General features: G+C 42.2%; 1 protein-coding gene across 1 annotated transcript in view; it reads left to right on the plus strand.

Moving 5' to 3' along the window:
• Positions 1 to 3,676: 3,676 nt before the first annotated feature.
• Positions 3,677 to 26,164, plus strand: part of plekhb2 (pleckstrin homology domain containing, family B (evectins) member 2) — a 43,226-nt gene continuing 20,738 nt past the window's right edge. Inside the window, exons 1-6 of the mRNA XM_073040804.1 lie at positions 3,677 to 3,790; positions 6,363 to 6,418; positions 7,190 to 7,342; positions 7,716 to 7,818; positions 11,902 to 11,941; positions 13,859 to 13,951. Coding sequence (XP_072896905.1) covers positions 6,382 to 6,418; positions 7,190 to 7,342; positions 7,716 to 7,818; positions 11,902 to 11,941; positions 13,859 to 13,951 — 426 coding nt within the window. The 5' untranslated portion in view covers positions 3,677 to 3,790; positions 6,363 to 6,381. The remainder of the gene's footprint in view (positions 3,791 to 6,362; positions 6,419 to 7,189; positions 7,343 to 7,715; positions 7,819 to 11,901; positions 11,942 to 13,858; positions 13,952 to 26,164) is intronic.

A 26,164-nucleotide genomic window follows, 5' to 3' on the forward strand; every position in this document is an offset into this window, starting at 1 on the left:
GCCCAACTTTAAATGCATGGATGGAAATTACAATGGACATTTACAAAATGGAGAAGATAACAGCATCTGTTAATCATAAGCTGGAACAATTTTATTCATACTGGGAAAATGGTTTAACTACATAATGCCTCATAGGCCTGATTTTATTCTCACAAATCAATGAATCTGTTGTAAAAAAAAGATCACTCCCTACTTGTACATAGTTCTTTCCTTTTGCTTGTTTTTTCTTTCCTCTCTTTTCTATAAGTGTATACCCCAGATAAATACTTTGTGGAGATTTTGTGATATATATGATTATATGATATATATGTACAATGTATGAAATACATCTTATGGAAATGTTTGTTTGATGAACTTCAATAAAAAAATAAATTACAAAAAAAAGGAAACCCTGCTAACTTTGTCCTATCTTATCCTGTGTCACTGATCTATGATTTCCTATCTGCTGCTTTCTTCCTTTCTTAAAGAGTGGAGTGACATTCGCAATTTTCCAGTCCTCTCGCACAATGTTGGAGTCCACTAATTTTAGAAAGATCATTCCTAATGCTTCCACAATCTCTACTGCTACCTCTTTCAGAACCCTAGGGTGCAGTTCATCTGGTTTGAATGACTTATGCACACTTAGGTCTTTCAGATTTTTGAGCACCTTCTCCGTTGTAACTCCTTTGGCCAACTCCTCTCTCAAACCACTGTAATTTCCTTTACTCCACTGAAATACTGCTAGTTCAGACTTCACTTTCTCCCCATCAAATTTCAAGTTGAACTCAATCATATTGTGATCACTGGTTCCAAGTGGTTCTTTTACCTTTAGCTCCCTAATCTGCTCTGTTTCATTGCATAACACCCAATCCAGTACAGCTGATCCCCTAGTCGGCTGATCGACAAGCTGCTCTGAAAAGCCATCTCATAGGCATTCAACAAACTCACTCTCTTGACATCCATTACCAACCGAATTTTCACAATCCACCTTCAAGTTAAAATCTCCCATAACAATCATAACGTTGCCCTTTTGACACACCTTTTCTATTTCCTGTTGTAACCTCTGGTCCACATTCCAGCTGCTGTTGGGAGGCCTGTATACAACTGCCATCAGCTACTTTTACCCTCATAGTTTCTTAACTCAACCCATAAGGATTCAACATCTTACAATCCTATGTCACATCTTTCTAATGATTTGATACCATTCTTTACCAGCAGAGCCACACCACCCCCTCTGCCTACCTTCCTATCCCTCTGATACAACACATAACCTTGATCATTCAGCTCCCAACTACAACCATCCTTCAGCCATGATTCAGTGATGACCACAACATCATACCTTGAACATCTGTAAAAGTGCAACAAGATCATCCACTGTATTTCTTATACTCTGTGCATTGAGGTATAACACTTTATTTTCTGCCCTTTTTGATTCTGTATCCCTAATGGACCGATACTCACCCTGTCAGCTGCTATTTTGTGTTCCAATCTGCCTGCCCTTCCTGACAGGTTGATTGTACACTATCTTTGCTCTTTTACCAGAAATCCTATCCTGAGTCCCTTCACTCAGTTCACACTCTGCTGCCAAATTAGTTTAAACCCTCTCCAACAGCTCTAACAAACCAACCCTCAAGGATATTGGTTCCTCCTTGGGTTCAGGTGCAACCCGTAACGTCTGATCAGGTCATACCTCCCCCAGAAGAGATCCCAATGATCTAAGAACCTGAAGCCCTGCCTTGCATTACTCTGCCAAATCATTCCGTTTCTACCCTCACTGGTGTGTAGCACAGGCAGCAATCCAAAAATTACTACCCTGGAGGTCTCGCTTCTCAGTTTTCTACTTAGCTCTTTAAACTCTCTTTTCAGGACATCTTTGCTTTTCTTTCCTATGTCATTGGTACCAATATGTACCGAGACATCTGACTGCTCTCCCTCCCTCCTTGGCAATAGCAGCCACAAGTTAACAGACAGACAGACAGACATACTTTATTGATCCCAAGGAGAAATTGGGTTTCGTTACAGCCGCACCAACCAAGAATAGTGAAGAAATATAGCAATATAAAACCATAAATAATTAAATAATGATAAGTTAATCATGCCAAGTGCAAGTAAGTCCAGGACCAGCCTATTGGCTCAGGGTATCTGACACTCCGAGGGAGGAGTTGTAAAGTTTGATGGCCACAGGTAGGAATGACTTCCTATGACGCTCAGTGTTGCATCTTGGTGGAATGAGTCTCTGGCTGAATGTACTCCTGTGCCTAACCAGTACATTATGGAGTGATCTTCTGTGAAGATCTTCAGAGAACTGTGATCTTCAATCTTTGATCACGTCAGGAGTGTAATTTTGCAGGTCTGTAAAAGACTGAAGATATGTGGATACAGGGGGAGGGAGAACAAGTTGTTGGCAATCCCATATTGGTAAGGATGCTCTGTACTTAAATGGGAAATCGGCTTCCCCATTCAGTTTTGCGTGCAGAATAGTATTTGCCCATATACTTGGCCACTGGGCACACAGTCTTACAAGAATTGAGTCTTGACCATCCCAGCTGTTGACTTGCTCACCAATCACAAGGGTGATTACTGTTAACACTGTCAGTCTGTCACTCATCTCTGAAATAAATTGCTCCTTACCTCAGAAAGATCCTTCCAGTGGATTTTTCCAGGAACGGTCTAATCCTTCTGGGAAGGTGGAGCAGGCTCTTCCTCCCCCCTCCCCCCAAAATCCCTTCGGATTTAACTTCCTAAACCCCTAATGGAGAGCGTTGGTGAGAATTACTGAGCTGAATAATCACGAGGAGTGCCAAAATAAATCTTACGAAGAGGTTATAAGTTCCAAGTGTAGTACGGTCCAGATTTTTACCACTTATGATTAAGGCTGGAATGTCATAGCTAGGATGGAGCTGCCTTACTTTTTAGATTGGATTATAGAGAATATATGAAATAGTCAGAGCATTTGATTTCACCAGCATCTGCCAGTACATTTTCTCTTGGTCTCTTAAATTTATAAACAATATTTGGCTTAGGGTCTCGGACCTGAGACATGAATTCTGTTTCTCTTTCCACAGAACTGTCTGATCTGTTGAGTATTTCCTGAATTACTGTTTTTATATATATTTCCTCCTACCTCATAGGTTTGTCCAATCTCTTCTTAGTTGCATCTAAAATTCGCTACAGTTAATCATTCCACACGCACACAGCTCTCTGCGTAAATAACAACACACACAAAATGCTGGTGTAACACAGCAGGCCAGGCAGCATCTATAGGGAGAAGCGCTGTCGACGTTTCTCGCTTCTCCCTATAGATGCTGCCTGGCCTGCTGTGTTCCACCAGCATTTTGTGTGTGTTGTTGTTTGAATTTCCAGCATCTGCAGATCTCCTCGTCTCTGCGTAAATAATTTGCTTTAAAATTCCTTAATCCTGGAGGGCTGACTTATTAAAGGTTTCAAGTTAAGCTCTCAATCACCGGTGGTGATATTTTGCCGGTACCCGTCCCTGAAACCGTGGCAGATTTTTTTTTAGGGTGATAGATTTACAGAGTCGCTGAAATAGTAACTTTGGGGAGGAGCTATCTGCTGTTTGTGTCAGACTCATCTGATCAGACCAGGGACGAGACGGCGCTCTGCCTCCTGGGATTTGTAGTGTCACAAACCCTAGGGACACGGCGAAGCTCGGTTGAATTCACTACAACCCCCAGACGGCATTGCGAAGGGGAGGGGGTGGGGACGTCGACGTGACTCCGGAGGAGTGAAACATTTTCTGTTATAGCACGGTTGCTTTTTGGTGTTTGTGTTGACGGGGACCCGTCTGCCGGTAAGTCAGGTGTTTTGTTGAATGAAGGGCAGGCAGCTGATGAATGAGATGGAATGTGAAGTGTTACATGGCGTTCTGGTTCCAGTTCTGCTCTGTGTCAGGATTCCAGCCCGGAACGTCAGTCCGGGCCCGGACTCGATCCTTAGGCGGGTTCGGGGGTCATAGTGGAGCAGAGCTTGGCTCAGGGCGGGTGCACGTTACCAATGTTTACAGAGAAGGTGGAGCAGCCCCTGGCCAACTCAAACTGTAAATATAATCCCTCGTTTCGTCCCTTGCACTTTCTGTCTTGTCGACATTGCTTAGAATCGGGCTCTGCGATGCCAGTCAGTCTGCAAGGGATTGCGGCTCATTAAGTTTCAAAATAAAATCATGTACAGGGTTAATGGGTCTTTGTGTATTCCTTCAGTAGTGTTATTACATTAACGGTGATAACTCGTGATTCTGAAGATAACTCATAGAAGCAAACATTTTTTCTCTATTTCCGGTTTTGGTTTGCTTCCGCCTTCCACCAAAAACTTGCTTCGTCCGCTGTCCATCATCGACACATTATTACAATGCCGTTCTGAAAGCATCTTTATATTTCAATAAACTGATGTTAAAATCGAGTTTGTTCTCATATGCACAAGCACGCGTTTGTATAACAGCATCACGGGCACATACAGAAGCTGCATTCACAAAAAAAAATTAAATAATTTATCCAAATATTTAAAAAACAATTAAAACAGTCCATCATAGTTCGAGTAATCCAGGTGGTCATAGCATTGTTCTTGTTAATTTTAATATAGTTATAATGTTTTTGTTGCATGTTACACCCTGACCAACACGCCACAGCAAATTCCTAATACATGTAAATGTATATGGCCAATAAAGTTGATCCCTGATCCACTTGTGTTCTAGGGCTTTGCTGGTTGGTTGAGAAACTGAATGGTTGAAGGGAGGTGGCTGTTCTTGAACTTGGTGGTGAGGGACCTCAGGCTTCTGTACCTCCTGCCAAGAAGCCTATGCATTTTGTAAGGGATATACATTATACAATGATAGTTTAATTCCCAGAAAGTGTTGTGCCTTTAACTTTTTCTGACGGTTGAAGGAACTTGCCCGTCGTTAGTTTGGGGAAGGGACAGGGAAAATGGAAGTTTTACCTGAGTCAAGTTCTGTATGACTGATCCCTTGTTCAAGCAGGTCCCCTGTGGGATTCCGGAAAAGGTAAATTTACTGTTCCTTTCAAATCTGAGATCTCCTGTTGGTACTGCACTTCAAGCAATATACTTTGTCCACCTTAGCATAAAACCTTCTGGAAAACAGCAACAAAAGCAGCATTTGTGAAAATTCTAAAGACACTGATAGATACATTTCTTGTAAATAAGTTTACTAGATTGACTAGATTAGGACTTTATTCCTTGGAACATAGAAGATTGAGGGGAGACTTGATAAGTGGTATATGAAATTATGATGGGTATAGAAAGGGTAAATGCAAGCAGGTTTTTTTTCCTTGTGTGATAGAGTGAGACTACAACTAGAGGTCATGGGTTAAGGGTAAAAGGTGGAAAGTTTAAACTGAGCATGAGGGGAGTTTTCTTCACCTAGAAGGTTGTGAGTATGGAATGAGCTGCCAGTGCATGGAGCATGTGAGCTTTATTTCAACGTCATAAGAGAGGTTTGGCTAGGTACGTGGATGGTAGGGGTATGGAGGCCTATGGTCCTGGTGCAGGTCGATGGGAGTAGGCTGTTTAAATGGTTCAGTACAGACTAGATGGGCAGAAGGGCCGGTTTGTGTGCTGTACTTTTCTATGACTCTAATTGAGTGGCAGGGTAGTATATGGTGACAATAAATTTACTTTAAAAGTTTGAAACAAGGTAATAACAAGTGACTATGAGTAGATGAGAATGTGTTGATGTAATGGTCAGAGCAGTATGAAGTTTTTGAATGCTACAGTAAGTGAGTGTCTGAGTGCTTACCCCAGCTAATTTGCAAACTTGTGCTTATGGTTGCCAGCATTGGCAGTGAACGGGAAATGTATAAGCATTGCAATTAATATGCTTTCAGTCAGGAAGTCTTTTGAGGCGAAAGCCACTTTTTCAAGAAATTGGAAATAAGAAAGAGGAAGAGCTTAAAGAAGATTGAAAATGACGACTTTTTAAAATCAAAATATTATACAGTACGCTCACTAATTGTGTGTCTGCAGAATCTTTGGATTCTTTTCATTTCTAATACTTCAAGCTTTGTCACCACACCTATTGATTTAGTTTGAATCTACAAATTATTGATTAAAATAAGACATGCATTATGAATAAACTCCTCTCAGGCTTCCAGCCGGGTACAAGTGCTGACTGTAACTGACATTTCAATGACAAATTCTGCCATGGCAGAGTTTGTCATCGTAACACCGGTAATAATCGATAACTGTACCTGGCTGGAAGCCCAGGAAGAGTTTATTTGTCACATTAACTGGGAAAGCACTAGATCATTTTTCGAGACATGCATTGTCCCTAATTTCGTATGCCTGTAATGTGTAATACTGTAGTTTGTGGGCCTTTGATTTTGGCTTGTTTTGATGCCTTTTTCTTTCCACAGACCTTTTGTTGTCACAAACATGGCCTACATTAAAAGTGGATGGCTGCATCGGCAAAGTAAGTTGTACAATCTTCAAGTAGGAGCTGTGATCTATTATTAAGAGCAATTGTAAGGAGAAAGTTTACAAGGTCATAAAGTACAGTATTTTCCTGATTTGAATCATTGTACACCAAATAAATAAAAAATTCCAATCTAGACCTGAATCTGCCTAGTTGGACACCAGCAACCTTTGCTCCCCACTGCCATTAATTACAATCTAATGTCACACTATGCTAACTACTGCTCCCTCTTTTAACTAGTCTCTTCCTTGTGGGTTAATTGGAACATGCTGGGAAACCACCTGCTTTCACACAACTTTCAGTCACCTTGCTTGAAATTCATGGAAAGTTATTTTGTGCCAACATTAAATTTTCCAGATGCATTTGCGTGATGCATCTGATGCTAAAAAAATATCTTTAAGACAATTATCTTATACCCAGGAGGTCTGTTGGCCTGCTCATGCAGAAGTAGACTAATGAACCATTGGGCTGCTGATATTTAGCAATGTGACGTAATTTTATTAGATGTGCACTTTCTGTGGGGAAAAAAATTGAAGGGAAGGGAAGGGTGTGATTGAGGATATTCATAAATGTTTTTGCTGTGTTTTGGGTCATTACTTTTGTTTGCAATGTTCGATAACTTCATTAATTATCTTCTGTTTCGTGGCCTTCTTTTTCTGAGCGAGGAACTGTGGAACTTGTACTGATGGGAAAAGCTTCATGTTTTGAATGCTTTGTTTTGCATGTTAGTTTCAGCTTTCTTTCCCTCACAAATTTGAACTGTTTCAGGTACTATTTTAAAACGATGGAAGAACAACTGGTTTGACTTGTGGTCGAGTGGTCATCTCTTTTACTACGATGATCAGTTGCGAATGGACATTGAAGATAAAATCCACATGAAAGTGGACTGTGTTAACATCCGATCTGGATATGAGTGCAGAGGTATTATTCTGATTATTTTTTTACCTTCATTGCTTCATAGGTGTTTAATCAGATCTGTGACAAGGCTGTACTTGGTTAAATTTAATACTTTTTAAAATTGTGTCCTGACATGTTTATATCACATTTCAAAAGCTTATCATACAACTAATTTCATCTAGCCTAAAATTGTAGCTGAATGTTGCAACAATTAGGACTTCTATTGTGCATTTTCTGCAGATTTGCAGTGCAGTCATGCTTAAAGCTATAGTGCAGTCAGTTAAAAGATAACTAGGCACCAGGCTGAGAAAAGCTTTGAACTGGCCTAGTAGCTTTGAGTATACTACTTCCTTTCAAACTTAATGTTGGTTTTTGTTTTCTTTCCCCAACAAATTAGATTTCCAGCCTCCAGAAGGAAAGTCTAAAGATTGTTTACTCCAGATTGTGTGCAGAGATGGAAGAACCATCAATCTCTGTGCTGAAAGCCCTGATGATTCTTTGTAAGTAATTTTTACATTTCCCTCGGTTTTCAATATTTTTACAAAAAGTTACATTTGTTCTAAGTGAAGGAGTCAAAAAAAAGGTATTTCTTACCTGTGATCAATTCTCATTGCTTCTCCAACTTACAATACACAGAAGGTAGCACAGTTGGGCCTATGCCAGTTGCTAGAGAGGCAACTCCTTTAGTACTACCCCCACGCCATCCTACCTTCAAAACTTATACAGTTGGCCCTCCTTATCCGTGGGTTCCGCATGCGTGGATTCAACCAACGGCGGATCGGGGAAACCCGGAAGTTCTCTCTCCAGCACTCGTTTGAGCATGTACAGACTTTTTTTTTCTTGTAATTATTCCCTAAACAATACAGTATAACAACTATTTACATAGCGTTTACATTGTATTAGGTACTATAAGTAATCTAGAGATGATTTAAAGTACAGGCAGTCTTTAAGTCGGATTTGTATGTAAGTCAGAACAGGTACATCCGGTATTATTTAGCGCTGTTAGTCAAATGTTTGTCTTAGAATATAGTACATATTTTACCTTCCTGTGCATATAAAACACTTAAGAAACATATGTATTTCAATAATTAAACCACTGCGTTGCTTATTAATAATTGTAGCTTTCATGGGGGCAGGGCCTTTCACATGCTCCATTATTCTCACTTTATCCTTTAAAATTGTTCCGATTGTTGACCGACTGTAGCCTAATGCTTTTCCAATGACTGATGGTGTTTCATCTCTTTCTGATCGCTTTATTATTTCCACTTTATTTTCAATCGTCATCGTTCTCCGTCAACAGAACAGAAACACTGTGGATTCAGCAGGTCCTGAGCTCTGCTGGGTCCTAAAGTCCACCATACTGAGGCAGGTTAAATAAGGGACTTGAGCATCTGCGTTTTTTGGTATCCGTGGGTGGGGGGGGGGGGGGGGGGGTGTCCCGGCACCAATTCCTCCACAGATAAGGAGGGCCAACTCTACTCGCTTGTTCATTCTCTTCAGCTTCAAATTGACATGAGCCTAATCTAAGGGGCCATTTACAAGACTCAATTAACCTCTTGGCACGACTGGTGAATGTGAGAGGAAATTGGAACATCGAAAGAAAGCCCTTGCAAAAAAAAATTGCTAACTTAGTACCCAAGCTGAGGATGAATTTGTTTCATTGAGACAGTGAGGCAGCAGCATTAGTTTCTCTACCAACGAGCCATTTTCCCTGTCTTTGCTCTGATCCTTCCTCTTAAAAATGTATTGTAAAAATATATGAGACTATTTTGTTTGCCGTGATTTTATTGGCTTTCAAATAGAGTTGATCTCCAAACTGTTTTGTTGCAGAAATTAGGCTTCAGCGTTACGAAGGGAAAGACCCGAGTTAAAAAGGAATATGTTGCACTGAAAGGCATTATGTTGCTATTTTGTTAAACAGCTTATTTTTCTGACTAATTTTAAGCTACTGTACACCATAAGAGATTTGCAAGTTCTGAATGTTAAACACGAGGTTCTTCAGACATTTTGTGTGCAGTTTTGGTCACCTACCTACAGGAAAGATGTAAATAAGATTGAAAGATTACAAAGAAAATTACCAAGGATGTTGTTGGGTCTAGAAGACCTGAGTTACAAGGAAAGATTGAATAGGTTAGGACTTTATTCCTTGGAAAATAGAAGATTGAGAGGAGATTTGATAGAGGTATGCAGAAATAGAGGGGTATAGATAGGGTAAATGCAAGCAGGCTTTTTCCACTGAGATTGGGTGGGACTACAACCAGAGACCATGCGTTAAGGGTGAGAGGTGAAAAATTCAAGGGAAACATGAAAGGAAACTTTTCACTCAGAGGTTCATGAGAGTGTGCAACGAGCTGCCAGTGCAAGTGGCGCATTGATTTCAACATTTAAGTTTGGTTCGGTACGTGGATGGCAGGGGTACGGAGGGCTCTGGTCCCAGTGCAGGTCGATGAGAGTAGGCAGTTTAAATGGTTTGGCATGGGCTGAAGGGCCTGTTTCTGAAAGGTGCTTTACTATGATTCTATGACATAGAGCAAAAAAAGCAAAAAAGAGGGCATACAAAGAAGCCAAAGCTAGTGGGGTGGTAGAGGATTGGGAAGCTTTTTTAAAACTTGCAGAAGGAAACTAAGAAGGTCATTAGGAAGGAAGAGATGAATTATGAAAGGAAGCTGGTGACTAATATCAAAGAAGATACTAAAAGCTTTTTCAAGTATATAAAGGGTAAAAGAGAGTTGACAGTAGATATAGGACCAGTAGAAAATGACGCTGGAGATATTGTAAAGAGAGATGCAGAGATGGCAGAGGAACTGAATGCATATTTTGCATCATTCTTCACAGTGGAAGCCTTCTGCAGTATACCGGACATTCAAGAGTGTCAGGGAAGTGAAGTATGTGCAGTGAAAATTACGACTGAGAAAGTGCTCGGGAAGCTTAATGGTCTGAGGGTGGATAAATCTCCTGGACCTGATGGAATGCACCCTTGGGTTCTGAAGGAAGTAGCTGGAGAGATTGCGGAAGCATTAACAATGACTTTTCAAGAATCAATAGATTCTGGTATTGTACCAGATGACCGGAAAATTGCAAATGTTACTCCGCTATTTAAGAAGGGTGGGAGGCAGCAGAAAGGAAACTATAGACCTGTTAGCCTGACATCAGTGGTTGGGAAGTTGTTGGAATCAATTGTTAGGGATGAGATTACGGAGTACCTGGAGGCACATGACAAGATCAGCCAAAGCCAGCATGGTTTCCTGAAAGGAAAATCCTGCCTGACTAACCTACTACAATTTTTTGAGGAAATTACAAGCAGGGTGGACAAAGGAGATGCAATAGTTGTGGTGTACTTGGATTCTCAGAAGGCTTTAGATGTGAGGCTGCTTAGCACGATAAGATCCCATAATTACAGGGGAGTTACTAGCATGGGTGGAGCATTGGCTGATCGGCAGAAAGTGGGAATAAAGGGATCCTATTCGGGCTGGCTGCTGGTGGCCAGTGGAGTTCCACAGGGTCGGTGTTGGGACTGCTGCTTTTTACAATATATGTCAATGATTTGGACTATGGTATTAATGGATTTGTGGCTAAATTTGCCGATGATACAAAGGTAGGTAGAGGAGCAGGTAGTATTGAGGAAACAGAGAGCCTGCAGAGAGACTTAGATAGTTTAGGGGAATGGACAAAGACTTGGCAAATGAAATACAATGTTGGAAAGTGTATGGTCATGCACTTTGGTGGAAGAAATAAACGGGCAGACTATTATTTAGATGGGGAGAGAATTCAAAATGCAGAGATGCAAATGGACATGAGAGTCCTTGTGCAGGATACCCTAAAGGTTAACCTCCAGGTGGCGAAGAAGGCTAATGCAATGTTGGCATTCATTTCTAGAGGTATAGAATATAAGAACAGGGATGTGATGTTGAGGCTCTATAAGGCACTCGTGAGACTACACTTGGAGTATTGTGTGTAGTTTTATGCTCCTTATTTTAGAAAGGATATACTGACATAGGAGAGGGTTCAGAGAAGATTCACAAGAATATTTCCAGAATGAAAGGGTTACCATACGAGGAACATCTGGCAAATCTTGGACTGTATTCCCTGGAGTTCAGGAGAATGAGGGGGGATCTCATAGAAACATTCCAAATGTTAAAAGGCCTGAACAGATTAGATATGGCAAAGTTATTTTCCATGGTAGGCGAGTCCAGGACAAGAGGGCACAACTTCAGAATTGAAGGACAGAGATGCGGTGAAATTACTTTAGTCAGAGGGTGGTAAATCTGGGGATTTGTTGCGATGAGTAGCTGTGGAGGCCAAGTAACTGGGTGCATTTAAAGTAGAGATAGATAGGTTCTTGATTAGCCAGGGCATCAAAGGTATGGGGTGAAGGCAGGAGAGTGGGGGTGACTGGAAGAATTGGATCAGCCCATGATTGAATGGTGGAGCAGACTAGATGGGCAGAATGGCCTACTTCTGCTCCTATATCTTACGGTCTTATAGCATCAATTTCTTGGCATTCAATTGTACAAATTGGATATGAATTCATTTTGGACACTTGAGTGCTCCCAAATTAGTGTCTGTTTTTACTATTCATGCAGGGCTTGGAAAATTGCTCTTCAAGATGCTCGGACCAACTCAGTAAGTAGACAGTCTTCTGGCTGGTATACATCTTTTTCTGTTTGAATGGATTTGAATGATAAAAGCTTTCTGTTTTCGTATCTCACCTGTTAAAGCTTGCATTGCACATGTTGATGAGTGGGGGAGTTTTAGGGTTGCTTTTCATCACTTTGTTTCTGTCAATGATTCTGAGATGTGTCTTCATTAACAGCGACACCCTGACATCCCCCTTCCCTGCCCCCACCCTCACCTTCCAAATCCTCAATGCTTCATACCTCCAAGAGATCAGGTCTGGTGGGTAAATCTCAATGTTGAGTGCCAACCTGTTCTTTCAGCATGTCACTGAATACAATTGTCTTATGCAATCTTCGTAGATAGAAAGCTCAGTATCTTCACCTCCTCAGCATATTATCAAAATTAGTTTTGGCCCCTACTTAGTTTTTCGACTAAGAAAGTTATTAGTTTTTTGATGAGATGACAGGGATGATTGAAGGTAGAGCTGTGGATGTTGTCTGCGTGGATTTTAGTAAGGTGATTGTCAAGGTCTCTCGTGGGAGGCTCATCCAGAAGGTTAGGTTCCATGGTGTGTTGGCTGTTTGGGTTCGGAACTGGCATGCCCATAGAAGACAGAGAATAGTGGTCGAAGGGATTTATTTGAGCTGGAGGTCTGTGTTTAGTGATGATTCTTGGGTATTTATGCTGAGACATCTGCTGTTTGTGATGTATATAAATGGTCTGGATGAAAATATAGATGGGTAGGTTAGTAAGTTTGCAGATGATATGAAGATTGCTGGTGTTGTGGATAGTGTAGAAGACTGGCAAAGATTACTGTGGGATATAGATCAGATGCAGATATGGGCAGAGAAATGGCAAATGGAGTTTAGCTCCACCAAATGTGAAGTGTTGCACCTTGGTAGGTCATGGAAAGAGAGAGTACATTGTTCAAGGCAAAATCCTGAACAGTGTTGATGAACGGAGGGATCTTGGCATCTGATTTCATGGCTCCCTAAAAGTGGCCACACTGGTTGACAGTGTTGTTAAGAAGGCTTATGACATGGTTGCATTTATGAGTTGGTGCATTGAATTCAAAGCTCATATATTCAGGCTTAATAAAACTCTAGTTGGGCTGTATCTGGCCCCACTATAAGAAGGATGGAAAAGCTTTGGAGAGGATGCCGAAGTGGTTTATTAGAATGCTGCCTGGATTAAAGAGCATGTGCTATAACAAGAGGTTGGACAAATCTGGTTGGTTTTCTCTGCTGAGGGGAAATGTAGGGACTTTTAAGACTATGAGAGGCATAGATAGAGTAGACAGTATCTATTTTCCAGGGTTGAAATGTGTAATACCAGAGGGTATGCATTTAAGGTGAGACTGGTTCATTTCAAAGGAGATGTGAGGGCCCACTTTTGTTTATTTTAAACAGAATGATGGAGGCCTGGAATGTGCTGCCTGGTGTGGTGGTAGAGGCAGATTCATTGTGGACATTTAAGAGACATTTAGATGGCACGTGAATGTGAGGAAAACAGAAGAGTGGATTAATTTAGTTGGCCATTTTGATTACTTATTTATTTGATTCTCCACAATGTGGACTGAAGGGCCTGTTCCTGTTCTGTGATCAATGAACAAGATTTGTTAATGTATCCTGTTCTTCATTAACAGTATAACAAATGACCTCCACAATGTCTATTGTCATAACACCCCTAATACATCATAATCATTCTAGTGTGTTGATTATAATGTACTTATGCTGTGTTTCATATATGAAGACATATATGTAAATGAGTGAATGCTTAGCCTGCAGAGCATTGTGATGGCTGTTGCTGTTTTCATATTAATATAAAGCCAGAGCTTATTACAAAATTTTCTTTATGTAATTCTTAATTACATTTTTAGGAAGTTCTAAGAATAACCTTGTTTTAATATATTTGACATTGCAGAACATTGCTGTCGGTCCTGAAGTTCTCAGAGAAAATGCTGCTTTTGACTCTGCACCTCCACCGTACACAGCTTATCCCACAGCACCGGGACAGGTAGATACTAGCCATTGCATCGGAACCATTTATCTGTTTTCACATGGGATTGTTCCTGGGTCATTTCTTTGTTTTGCTGAAGTATACAATTCCATCACCTGGGAACTGCACATGAAGAAACAAAGGCAAGTGCATTATTTGGGTCAAGAAGGATGATGATAGGAGGAGTGCAGTAGACATAACGGCAGCTCGAATGGACCTAGGCCTGGAATAATAGTGAAAGCTGCGTGGGAATTCGATGGTAAAGGTACACACATGAGAAGATGTAAAAGTGAGGAGCTTGGGAGTGGTGGAGGAAAGGGGAGAAAAATGATCGACTTTGTAAAGTTTAACCTTTTTATGAGTGAAGGATTAGTCAGTTTTGTCCAGTGTACCTGCCCTGAATTCCCTCATGGGGTGTGATGCAGGCATATTGCAGATGGATTGTCTGCTCTACCAGAACAGAAGTTTTATACTGCTTAGGGTCTGCCTTTTGTTTTCTTGGAGGTGCCCAGGACTTTGTTTCACTTTCCTTATTGACCTATCTTGTGTAGCTCACATAAGGTGCTGCTGAAACTCAGCAAGTCAGGCAGCATCTATGGAAATGAATGAACAGTCGATGCCTCAGGCCAAGACTCTTCTATCTTGTGTGTTTGCTTGAAGGGTAATGAGAAATTATCATTGTTCTCTGTCTCTCTAATAAATATACAGACGGTGAAGAATTTATTTTCTTTTGATTAATTTACTTTGATTTTATTAAGTGGTAAATTTGGGCCATTTAGCACACTGTCTTCTCCAGGCACAATTTTGTTCTCTCCCAGGATCCATCCCAGGCAATGAGGAGAGGGCAAAGTTGAGGATGGGGCAGTGGTGTCATGCTTAAACTTTCCATTCCATAGTGCCAATGTTGTCGCAGTAAACGGAAATGTACATCTGCCATCAAATCCTCATCAAATTTGTTTTCTTGTTAGCAGTCATGGCATGTAGAGTGATTTTATTTCAATACAGGTATTGTTTGGGGATACTGCTTTGTTACAGAGTTGCGCTAACTTGCTTGGGTTGTGGGGGGGGGTGTCTGGTGCATTTGGTTTAGGTCAGATCAGAGGCCGATTCCCCAGTGAAGAGTTTCTTTTCTATATGCTAGCTTGCAAATTTCCTGAATCACCATTCTTTTCATCTCTTCTGTTATCCAGTATGATAACCATCATGTTGACTTTGTGGAGTGAATTATAATTCCATTGCTAGGTTTAAAGCTAAAGTTACTTCAGATCGTTCGGCATTGCAGGTAGTTATTGTGCCATTGTCGCAGTAGACAGGCTTTGCAACTTTTAAAATGGTTAATAACATTGGGTATAACTGTGGGTATAAGATTTCTCAGTCCACTTTGAGCTGGAATGCTGTGACCCACTGAAGTTTTCTTTGCTTAGTGAAATATTTTTAAGGGCTAAGTTTGAGAATTTAATTTGAAATCTGGACACATTATTTGCATGCATATAAACACATCCATACACACCACTGACTGCAGTTTTTCCACAGAGGCTGGCAATAATTGCCGAGGGCCTCCTTATCTCTTCTGAGCGATCTGACCACCATCATCTCTGTCCTAATTGTCCAGCTCAGGTAGCTGACATCTAAGGCGTGTATTGTATGTCCCATATCCAGCCGGCTAGCCGTGCTCCATCATGCAGTGCTGGAACAAAATCCACTCCAGGATGGCACTACGGTTTCCCTTGGTGGTTCCTGTGCAAGGTTTTGGACTGACCATGTGCCTTATTTGATTTTTTTTTAAATGTGGACACATATACCTAATCACTGATACCATTAAACAGGTTACCGATAAGTGCAAATAAGAGAAAATCTGCAGATGCTGGAAATCCAAACAACACACACAAAATACTCAAGGAACTCAGCAGGCCAGGCAGCATCTATGGAAAAAAAAGTACAGTCAATGTATTGGGTCTCTGAAACGTCGACTGTACTTTTTCCCATAGATGCTGCCTGACCTGCTGAGTTCCTCCAGCATTTTATGTGTGTTACCAATAAGTACCATCATTACATAGGTGTAACACTTGTGTGTTCTAACAGAAATTTGTCGTAAACTACAAATTTAGACAAGAAAATGGATAATACTTGTTTTTAAACATAAATCCCAATGAAACTCACGTTTTACAGCCTTTAACCCACATTACAGTTTCTAGTCTTAGAGTGGCTGATGTCTGTCTTCTGGAAGTCTGCTTCTTAGCATTTGGAGTGTGACCTAATGGCTGTGATGATACCAGTGGTGGAGGATGGTAGTGGCTGTCTCATGCCAGTCTACCATCCACAGCCAGTTGAGGGATTGTCTGGGGGGGCTGCAGGGATTCGGTGAGGTGAGCCTGAGAGATCGTTGTACCAGTTGGTGTTTCATGGAGAGTGAGAAGACATCAATGCCCTGAAATCTGCACACCAGGCAACCTCGTGGGAGACTGGGTGGGGAATTGGTGTGAAGGTCAGACAGCAACTGGCCCACCTCCTCACTCTACTCCACATTGGTGCTGACCCTCATGGGCCCGCTCATCACCGTTGTTTTGCTGTCTTCATTCCTTGGAGATCACTCTTCATGTAGTGAGAGGAGAACAATGCTCGTGTTCAAAGTGTGTGCATTGAGGGGGTATATTCTGCCCGCTGCATGAGAGCAGTCAGTTTGTGGGTGTTTGTTTTCTTGTAAGCTACTTGTGTGCAACATCACTGTGGGGAGGTTGACTCAGACTTGCTCATATTATGGCTCAGTACTGTCCGCTATAAGATATAGAGAGGGGCTCCTTCATCCTGCTTGTCACTTCCCACTACCGGTCACCTCTGCCTTCTCCAGAGGCAACCCTGTCCTGTGCTCACTTGAGGCATTGTAGATGTTTGAATTTTTTTTCCCTAGGTGAGCTCTCACACTTCGTTCCCAAACTGTGGACTGGTGGTGTCTGTTGCTATGTGACACACCCAGTAACATTGTGATCTCTTATGGTACCGATCACTGAGAATATACGGGCTACGTGTGACACGCTGACACGGGTGTACGAACCTTCAGGACTGTCCTTTTTTTTTTCAGGTTTCTTCTACTCCCTCGAGTATCTCACCTGCCTGTTCCTGGTCTGTTAGTTCTTCCTCTTCTAGCAGAAGGATACCTTGAGCCTCCAATAATAACCTGCTAGGGCAGGAACAGCTACGAGGGTGTAGATGCTGAGTCTTCTGTTAATGTAGCAGTGGTGAATCATTTGATGGTGTGTATGCTGAGTCTGGGGCATGTAGTGTTTTATGATCCATCTGCTCTATTAGATGCCTGCAGCTCTTGTTCCTTGGCCATATAATTCTTCCTACCTTTTCCTGGCAGGTTCTGCTTAAAAGGAAAAGGAATGTGGTTATTAACAGACATCATATCTGTTTAAATGCCTGTTCCTTGAATGGAATCAGTTGTGGCAGGGGCAGGCGCTACTTAAAAGAGAGGAGTCTCTTTGAGGGAGAATCACATCTTCTATGGTTGTACACATTTCACCTTGACATTTCAGCTCAAATCATGGAACCACTTGACCCATTGTTCCATGGTCGTTACTGTGATAAGGCACTATCCTAGCAACCTCCCAGATTTCTCTAATGGTGCCTCTACAGGTTCTCTTTGCAGCAAAGGACCGTCTTCCTCTCATTTATGACATCAGTCGGCACTTATAAATCTGGCAATTGAAAATCGGTTCTCTCTCCCTTTCCCCAGAAACCCCTTTGTCCTTCTCGCTTGCCATTGCGAGCACAAGCTCGGTGTTCAGCACCCTGAGGGATCACACTGCTGTGCGCAGTTCATGTCTCTGCTTGTTGTGTGATGTGCCTTTTGGGGGCTGTCTCCCTGGCCAGTTCGGCGCTCAGCAAGGTGTGCTGTCATCATTTAAATTGAGTTGGATACCTTGTGAAATAGTGCAAGTCCCAAATTACAGCATTATTCCAAGTGAAAAGGTTCAAGTGCTTTTTTTTTGTTTAAAGCTGTTAGTATATTTTGTCTTTTGTGGAGAAAGTATCGAAGTGTTAGTGTTTTTCGAGCTACCCTTAAAAAAGAGCAATAGTGTCTAAGACTCCATTTCTAAATAATACTTTGTTTAATATCCATGTTTTCATATTGGAGATGTAAATGTTTAATTACTTATGCCGAGCAGTTGGTAATTCTTGGAATCAGGTTATTGCTGTAGTATATCTAGTTGTAGCCAGCCAGTGGTGTTCTGGCCTCTATGCTGGACTTCAGGGCTGGTGATCCCAGATTTGAAATCAGCCGGCTCCTTGCACACTTCCCATCCGTGCTGGGTTGAGCATTGACCTAACAACTTGACTTCATTTTTTTTTTAAAAGCAGACCAAAAAAAAGTTAAACAAACGGTTTAATTTATAGAATTATCCAATGTTTGATATGTTCTAACTGATTCTAACCATAGTATTGTAAGAACGTCAGGAAACAGTCCATTTGAATATCCTAGTTTGAGGTTTTGGCTTGAATTTGTGTTCAAGAACCTCTTTCTTTTTCTCTCCTCCTGCTGAATTTCTGCAACATTCTCTCTGTATAGAGTCATGTATACAGGACCATCAGCCCAACGAGTTCATGCTGACCACTATGCCCACCCAGCTAGTCCCAATTTCCTGCATTCAGCCCATGTTCCTCTAAGGCCCAACTCTCCATGTACCTGTACCTTTCTCAGTGTTTCTAAATGATACATTTTACCTGTCTCAGCCACTTCCTCTGGCAGCTTGTTCCATATGCTCATCCCCTGCGTGGAATACATTGCCCCTTGGGTCCCCTTTAACCCTTTCCTTCTCACCCTAAATTTATGGCCCCTGGTTTTGGATTCACCTACCATGGGGAAAATTCTGTCACCATCCATCTTACCTGTGCTGCTTACAATTTTAAGTATTTGTATAAGATTGTCCCTCATTCTGGTACATTCCAAGGAATTAAGATTTGGCCTGGCCAACCTATCTCTATAACTCACACCCTCTAGTCCTGGCAATGTCCTTGTAAATCTTTCCTGTGCACTTTTCTAGTTTAATCACATCATTCTTACAATGGGTTGACCATAACTGTACAATATCCCAAGTGCGGCCTCACTGACAGACAGACATACTTTATTGATCACGAGGGAAATTGGGTTTCATTACAGTCGCACCAACCAAGAATAGGGTAGAAATATAGCAATATAAAATCATAAATAAATAATAAGTAAATGATACACGTACAACTGCAAATTGATGTCTAAGTTCCTATACCCAGCACCATGGCCTTCATTAGTCAGGGCAAAGCGCCTTTTCTCACTGCCTGTGGTCTCTCTCAATGAGCTGTGCACTTGTTCTCCAAGGTTCCTGTGTTCCATTACACTCCCTGGTACCCTGCCAATCATAGAACAATTCCTGTGCTAATTTGAATTTCCAAATTTCCAAAGCGTCATTCATACTTATCTGTATTGAAACCCATTTGGCACTGTACTTCTTGGCCCAATTCCCCAACTGATCAAGATCCCCCTGCAATCTGTTATAATCATCTTCACTATCTGCAAGCTTACTTAATAAGATTTGTGCTTTCGCACCCAAATCACTTATAAATAATGACTGACAGAGATTCTAACACTGACCCTTGCGGCACACTGCTTCCGTTCCAAGAAACAACCTTCAACCATCACCCTCTGCTTCCTATCTCAGACAATTGTCTATCCACCTAGCCAGCTCTCTCTGGATTCCATTGCACCTAAGCTTCCAGAATAGTCTACGATACAGAACTTTGCCAAAGGCCTTGCTAAAGTCCAAGTAGACAACACCCACTGTCCTGTTCTCATCTACCTTTTCAGTTACCTCTTCAAAGCAATCTAGAAGTTTTTGTCAAGTCTGACATTCCATGCACAGAGCCATGCTGACTCCTAATCAGATGGTCTATCCAAATGGTGGTCGATTCTATTCTTCAGAGTTCCTTCTTCACTGCTGAGATCAGGCTGACAAGCCTGTAATTCCCTGGTTTTTCCTTTCTACCCTTTCTAAACAGAACAACTTTAGACACCTTCTAGTCATCAGACACTTCAAGAGCTAATAATCAAGTATCTCTGTAAGAGCCTCCACAATTTATTCTCTAGCCTTTCACAAAGCCCATGGAACATTGTATCAGTCCCTGGGAATCTGTCCAGCTTGATCTGCTGTAAGGTTCCAAAACACATCCACTTGTTTTCCTTCTCTTGAGCAATTACTGTTTTCTCATCAGTAAATACAGAAGAGCAGTACTCATTAAAAAATCTCTCATCTCCACCCCAATCTCCTGTGGTTAGGGCATAGGCAGCCCTTCTGATCTCTAAGGGGACTTGTTCCCTCCCTAGTCACCTTTTTTATTTTTAATATATTTATAAGACCAAAAACACATGATATTTTGCAGATGCTAGAAATCCAGAGTAACACACACAAAATTCTGGAGGAATTCCGCAGGGCAGGCAGCATCTATGAAGAGAAATGAAGAGTCGACATTTTGGGCCAAGACCCTTTATCAGGACTCTTGTGAGTCCTGACAAAGTGTCTCAGCCCAAAACATTTATTTATTCCTCTCCGAAGAGGCTTCCTGACCTGCTGAGTTCCTCCAGCATTTTGAAAAAATAAGGATTTTCCTTAACTTTACTTCTCAAATCAATTTCATACCCTCTTTGCCCTCCTGATTTCCCTCCTTAGTGTATTCCTAATTTTTTTGTAGTCGTCACGGGATTCCTGACCTAAACCTCATGTATGCTTTATTTTTCATGACCAGAGCCTCAATATCTCTCTTAAGCCAAAGTTCACTGAACTTTCCAGGTTTAACCTTCACCTCAAGACAGGAGTTCCCAAGCTAGCATCCACAGACCCCTCGGTAAATGGTAGGGGTCCATGGTGTAAAAAAGGCTGTGAATCCCGGCTCTAAAGAGGAACAGACTGCTCCTGGGCTCTTGGTATCACAACCTTAAAAGCTTTGCACTTGCTGTTTGTTCCTCGTCGTTCAAGCAGGGTGATCCATTCGACCCCTGCTCAGATCTGTCCCATTCCACCAAAATTAGCCCTGCGGTCTAGGACCAACCTGTGGACCTGCCCTGTCCTCTCCTTTTCTATCAATATCTGAAAACTAATAGAATAATGGTCATTAGAGCCTAGGTGCTCACTGTCTACTGCTTCAGTTACCTCCCTGTCTTGTTCCCTAAGACAAGTTCAGGTATTGCACCCTCCCGAGTTGAGCCCTCCATGTACTGACTGGGGGAAACTTTCCTGGACACGTTTCACAAGTTCCAGCATGTCCAGACCTCTAATGCTCTGGGTAGTCCAGTCAACACCAGGGAAATTAAAATCTCCTGCTAATACAATCCTATTATTTTTTGCAGCTATGAGCATTTTTCATATGCACCTGCTCTTCCAAGTTCCTGCTGACTGTTGGGGAGTTTACAGCCCCACTACAGTGACCCTCCTTGTTTTTACCTATCCTGCCTCACTGGGCAATCCCTCAAGATTGTCATCTCTAAGTACTACTATTAGCTCCTCCCTTACCTGTATCTTTGTCATACCTGTGACATCAGTACCCTGGAATATTGAGTTGCCATTTTGTGGCCCTCTTTCAGCCACATTTCTGTTATGACTGTAACATCCCAGTCCTCAGTCAATCCATGCTCTCAGTCCATGTGTCTTGCGTGTTGAACCTTGAGCACTGAAATAAATGCAGTTTAACAGGGTATTTATTTCCCTGTGTTTACTGTGCCTTTAGCTATCCTGATTTCTGGTACTGCTTTATCCCATGACTTGAACCTGCCAATCTAGTTTCAGCCCTACTGTGTAGCACTAGCAAATTTTGTTGTAAGTTCAAGTGCAACCTGCCCTTCTCCCCAATAGATGGCAGTCACCAGCTGTTGGAAAGGTATTTGGAGGACACAGCTGTTGTAACACTTGCAGGGGAAGTCATTTCTTTTTCTGCAGAAAGAGCCAAGGAGTGGAGGAGTAGGCATAGACCTGCTTGAATGGGCTTTAAGATGGCAGCACAAATGTTGTTGAATGTTGGGCTGAATTTTGGGATGTGATCTTTCTTTGAGATGTTGTCTCTTGCTGATTGGCTTGACGTAGCACAGAATTGCGCAGAATAGGGGTTTAACATCAGCACTCTCAGAGTGACTGGTTGTCGGTGAGAACCTCATCCCAACGCTTGCCCATAATCTGGAGAGAATCAAACACAGGAAAATCTGCAGATGCTGGAAATCCAAAGCAACACACTCAAAATGCTGGAGAAACTCAGCAGGCCAGGCAGCATCTATGGATAAGACTGAATACAACTGTCCTGATGAAGGGTCTTAGCCCGGAACGTCGACTATATTCTCTTTTCCATAGATGCTGCCTGGCCTGCTGAGTTCCTCCAGCATTGTGTGTGTGTGTGTTGCTATTATTTAAACTGTGCATTTGTCCATAGATATCTTTGATAATTGCAGAGAAAACTAGCAGATAATCAATTTTAAAATTATTGAATAATTACACTAAATTGTGTTTAAATGTTCTTCAGATAATGTAAATTAAAATATGCTGGGAGTGAACAGTATGTGTGCTGATCAGTAACCATCCCTATTGCACTCTTTCTTCCTGCTACACACCCCCCCCCACCCCACCCCACCTGTCTTTTTGAGCTTTGATATTGTGGACTCCATGCGAGTCTAGCTATTGTACAGCGCATCAAACGTTGATTACACCATCTTCGAGGAACACCACCACATCCTTCATTAGGGAAGGGAAAGTGCTGTAGGTATACAAAGCTGAGAGGACAGTAAGAAACTTTATCCCAAGGAAAACGTGTCTAGAATGAAAGGATATAGATTTAAAGTGTGGTGAAAGAAGTTTATATTTGATCAGATTAGTTTTATTTTCACTCAGAGGCAGGTGCTGTAGGCAAGTACTCTCAGAACATTTAAGAAGCATTGGAACGAGTCCCTGCAACTTATTCTTTCATATGCTCAAGAATGTTTTATCTTATCTTCCCCTTCCAATAATTCTGCTACCCACCTGGATTGAGGTTCACTGACAACACACAGTGAACCTGTCAACCAAGACGTATTTGGGACACGGGCAGAAACTGGAATATGCAGAAGACTTGGAGAGAATTTACACACATTGGAGCCTTGGTTGTTGCAGCTGTGTGCCACCAGCCAAAGCACAGTGCTACTAGTCAGACTTGCCTTCAACAAATTGATAAATTCTTCCTTTTGGGGTGGTGGGGGGAAGCAGTGATTAAATTTGTTCTTGGCTGTAAAATCTTTGCACCACTCGTGAGCTACCCTTTAGGTACTAGTGTCACTTGATAATTTTTTGATGGGAATGATGGATTTTTGTTAATTAAGGGGATCAAAGTATATAAGATAGTTTCCTGAATTGCAACACTTGCTGTTCTTTGGCTTTACAGTGTCCTAAAGGGTATGGGAAAGGCACTACTTAAATGAAGCAGCTCCTCTTTAAGTGTTTTGGCTAGGGTGATGAGTACAGACTGGTGGCACACAGAGTTGTGTTCATAGTTATTAATGCAAAGGAATAGCTAAAGGTACCTTCGGAGGATTAATATTTGTGAAAAATCATCCTAGATATGGCTCTTTTCTCTAAAGGCCCCTAAGCTTTGTATCCAGCAGGCTGTTGGCCAGTTTCAGCTATGTTGACTTCAAGACAAAGGCAGAAGTGCTTCCAGCATGTGTACAAAGACATTACCAGACAGCACTGACAGCTTGTTGATCCATAGGAAAACACGATTCTCTGTCTACTTTTTAATGCTATGGGCGCACATGCACTGAAATTGTGAATAATATCTGATCTGATTTGCACAACATATTACATCCCATCCATGGCTATATATCCAGAGTGATTCTAACTTCATAATTGGCATGTTGATGACTTGGTGCAAAACTTACTTGACATCAATCCTAAAATTATCTTTTCTAGCTTGGAGCCATTTCATTCAAAATTTTAATCAACTTGGTCTTGCCACCCCTACTTCTCAGTGCTGCTGCCCACTCTGCACCCATGCCTGCACTTGCATCTCTTCTCCCCCACCCCCTCAGCCTACTGCATTCTGGAATGTTGAAACATGGACGTCACATTGTAGTGTAGAGATCCCACAACGGTGAAGCCCCAGCCAGAAAGTAAAATTTGGGCACGGGCCACAGACATTCAGATCATTTTAAACTATGAAAATTGAAGTGAACTACCAAATGCTCTTCAAAACACTTGAAATACTGTGTATATATAAATAAGGCATTGAACTAAAGCTAAGTAACTTTGCTGCCAAAATGTTTATCCTGAAGTCCCTGTTTAAATCTGTGCAGTCCCAATATTTGTGCCAGATGTGATGGGAGGTGCTGTTCATCTTCCTCCTTCCACTTACCCGGCTAATGCTGGGGAGAAAAGAGCAGGTTTTGCTGCCAACTCTCAGTGCAAAGCAACTGAATACATGTTTTGACATCCAGTACTGGCTCAGTCTTCCGCTCCCATATGTAAATACCAGACATTTGCATCTTACGTGTACTTGTGACATTCCATTGACTTATTTTAATGTTGAATGATGGCTGCTCATGGATGATCTGCCAGCTTCAATGAATGCATTGAGATTTCCCATCAACACTTGGGTGTTGTGGTCACAGACTGTCCATTCTTGTCTGGAGTGGTGGGTTTCTAGACAGGAGTTGTTGACCTTGCAACAGTGACGCAAGTCCAAGTTGAAATGAGATACAAGTTGGAGGTGATTGTGACCCTGGGCATCCCATGGCCATGTTCTTGATCAAGGTCAGTGTGTTTGGAGGATGGGGTGCCCGTGTCCACCACAGCGTTGAGGTCATCTTCCATCGCCTCTGTCTCCGAGCCCGCCCTTCACTGATGAACCTTGTCTCCAACCCTCCTCTTCTTGGACACCCTGCTCTGGTTTCCTGCCTGCTCTCAATCTTTTCATCTCTTAATTGCTGATGAGACATCAACCAGCTCGACTTCAGCACTCCTCTCTCATCCTCGAACTGTACCCCCTCTAAACGCACAGCCTTCCATTCTCTCCACATAAGTCCCAACCTTACCATTAAACCCACATTCAACGGGGGTGCTGTTGTCGTCTGGCGGACTGAGACCAAGCAGCAACTCTCAGATACCTCCTTTTACTTGACCCTTGAAAAGATCCTCACTCTGGACCATCAGAAACCATCTCCAACACCATCGCTAACCCTGGAGAACTCCCATTCACTGGCACCAAACTGACTTCCCTGCTCATTTCTACCTCCTACCAAAGATCCACAAACCTGACTGACTGGAAGGCTTCATTGTCTCTGCCTGCTTCTGCCCCAATGAACTCGTCCCTGTTACCCTCCACCACCACTTTCTTCCATCTGGCAGGAATGGTCCTCGCTCTCAAATATTTGTCCTTTGGCTCCTCTCACTTTCTCTAAACTTGAGGGGTAGTTACATGGGCCACAGCTATCCTGCCTTTTTGTTGACTGCATTAAACTGTTCATGTTTACTTGGTTAAATTCACTTGGTCCATTTCTGACACATCTCTCCCCTGTCTCTGCCTCTCTGTCTCCATCTCTGGAGACAGATTGTCTACCAACATATTTTGTAAACCTGTAGATTCCCGTGGCTATCTTGACGATAGCTCTTCCCACTCTGTCCCCTGTAAAAATGTATTCTATTTTCTCAGTTCCTTCATCTCTGTCACATCTGTTCCAGGATGAGGCTTTTCATTTCAGGGCATCAGAGATGTCCTCCTTCTTCAAAGAACGGGGTTTCCCTTCCTCCACCATTGATGCTGCCCTCACCTGTTTCTCCTCCGTTTTCCAGACATCCGCACTCACCCCATCTTCCCGCTGCCTTAGCAGGGATAGAGTTCCTCTTGTCCTCACCTACCACCCCATGAGCCTCCACATCCAACACGTCATTGCCTGCAACGTCCACCATCTCCAACGGGATCCGACACCGTGCCTGTCTTTACCTCCCACCCCTACTCTGCACTTACTGCAAGGTTTGCACCCTCCGTGATTCCCTTGTCTATTTGTAGTACCTCGCTAATCTCCCTCCCGGGTATATATTGCTGAAAGTAGTGGAAATGCTACCCTTTCCCATGCTTCTCCTCCCTTACCTTCATTCAGGGCCCTAAACAGTCCTTCCAGGTGAGGCAACACTTCACCTGCAAAACTGTTGGGATCGCCTAATGTATTCAGTGCTCCTGTTGCAGCCT

This window comes from Hemitrygon akajei, chromosome 3 (assembly GCF_048418815.1).
Source record: "Hemitrygon akajei chromosome 3, sHemAka1.3, whole genome shotgun sequence".
Taxonomy (NCBI): Eukaryota; Metazoa; Chordata; class Chondrichthyes; order Myliobatiformes; family Dasyatidae; genus Hemitrygon; species Hemitrygon akajei.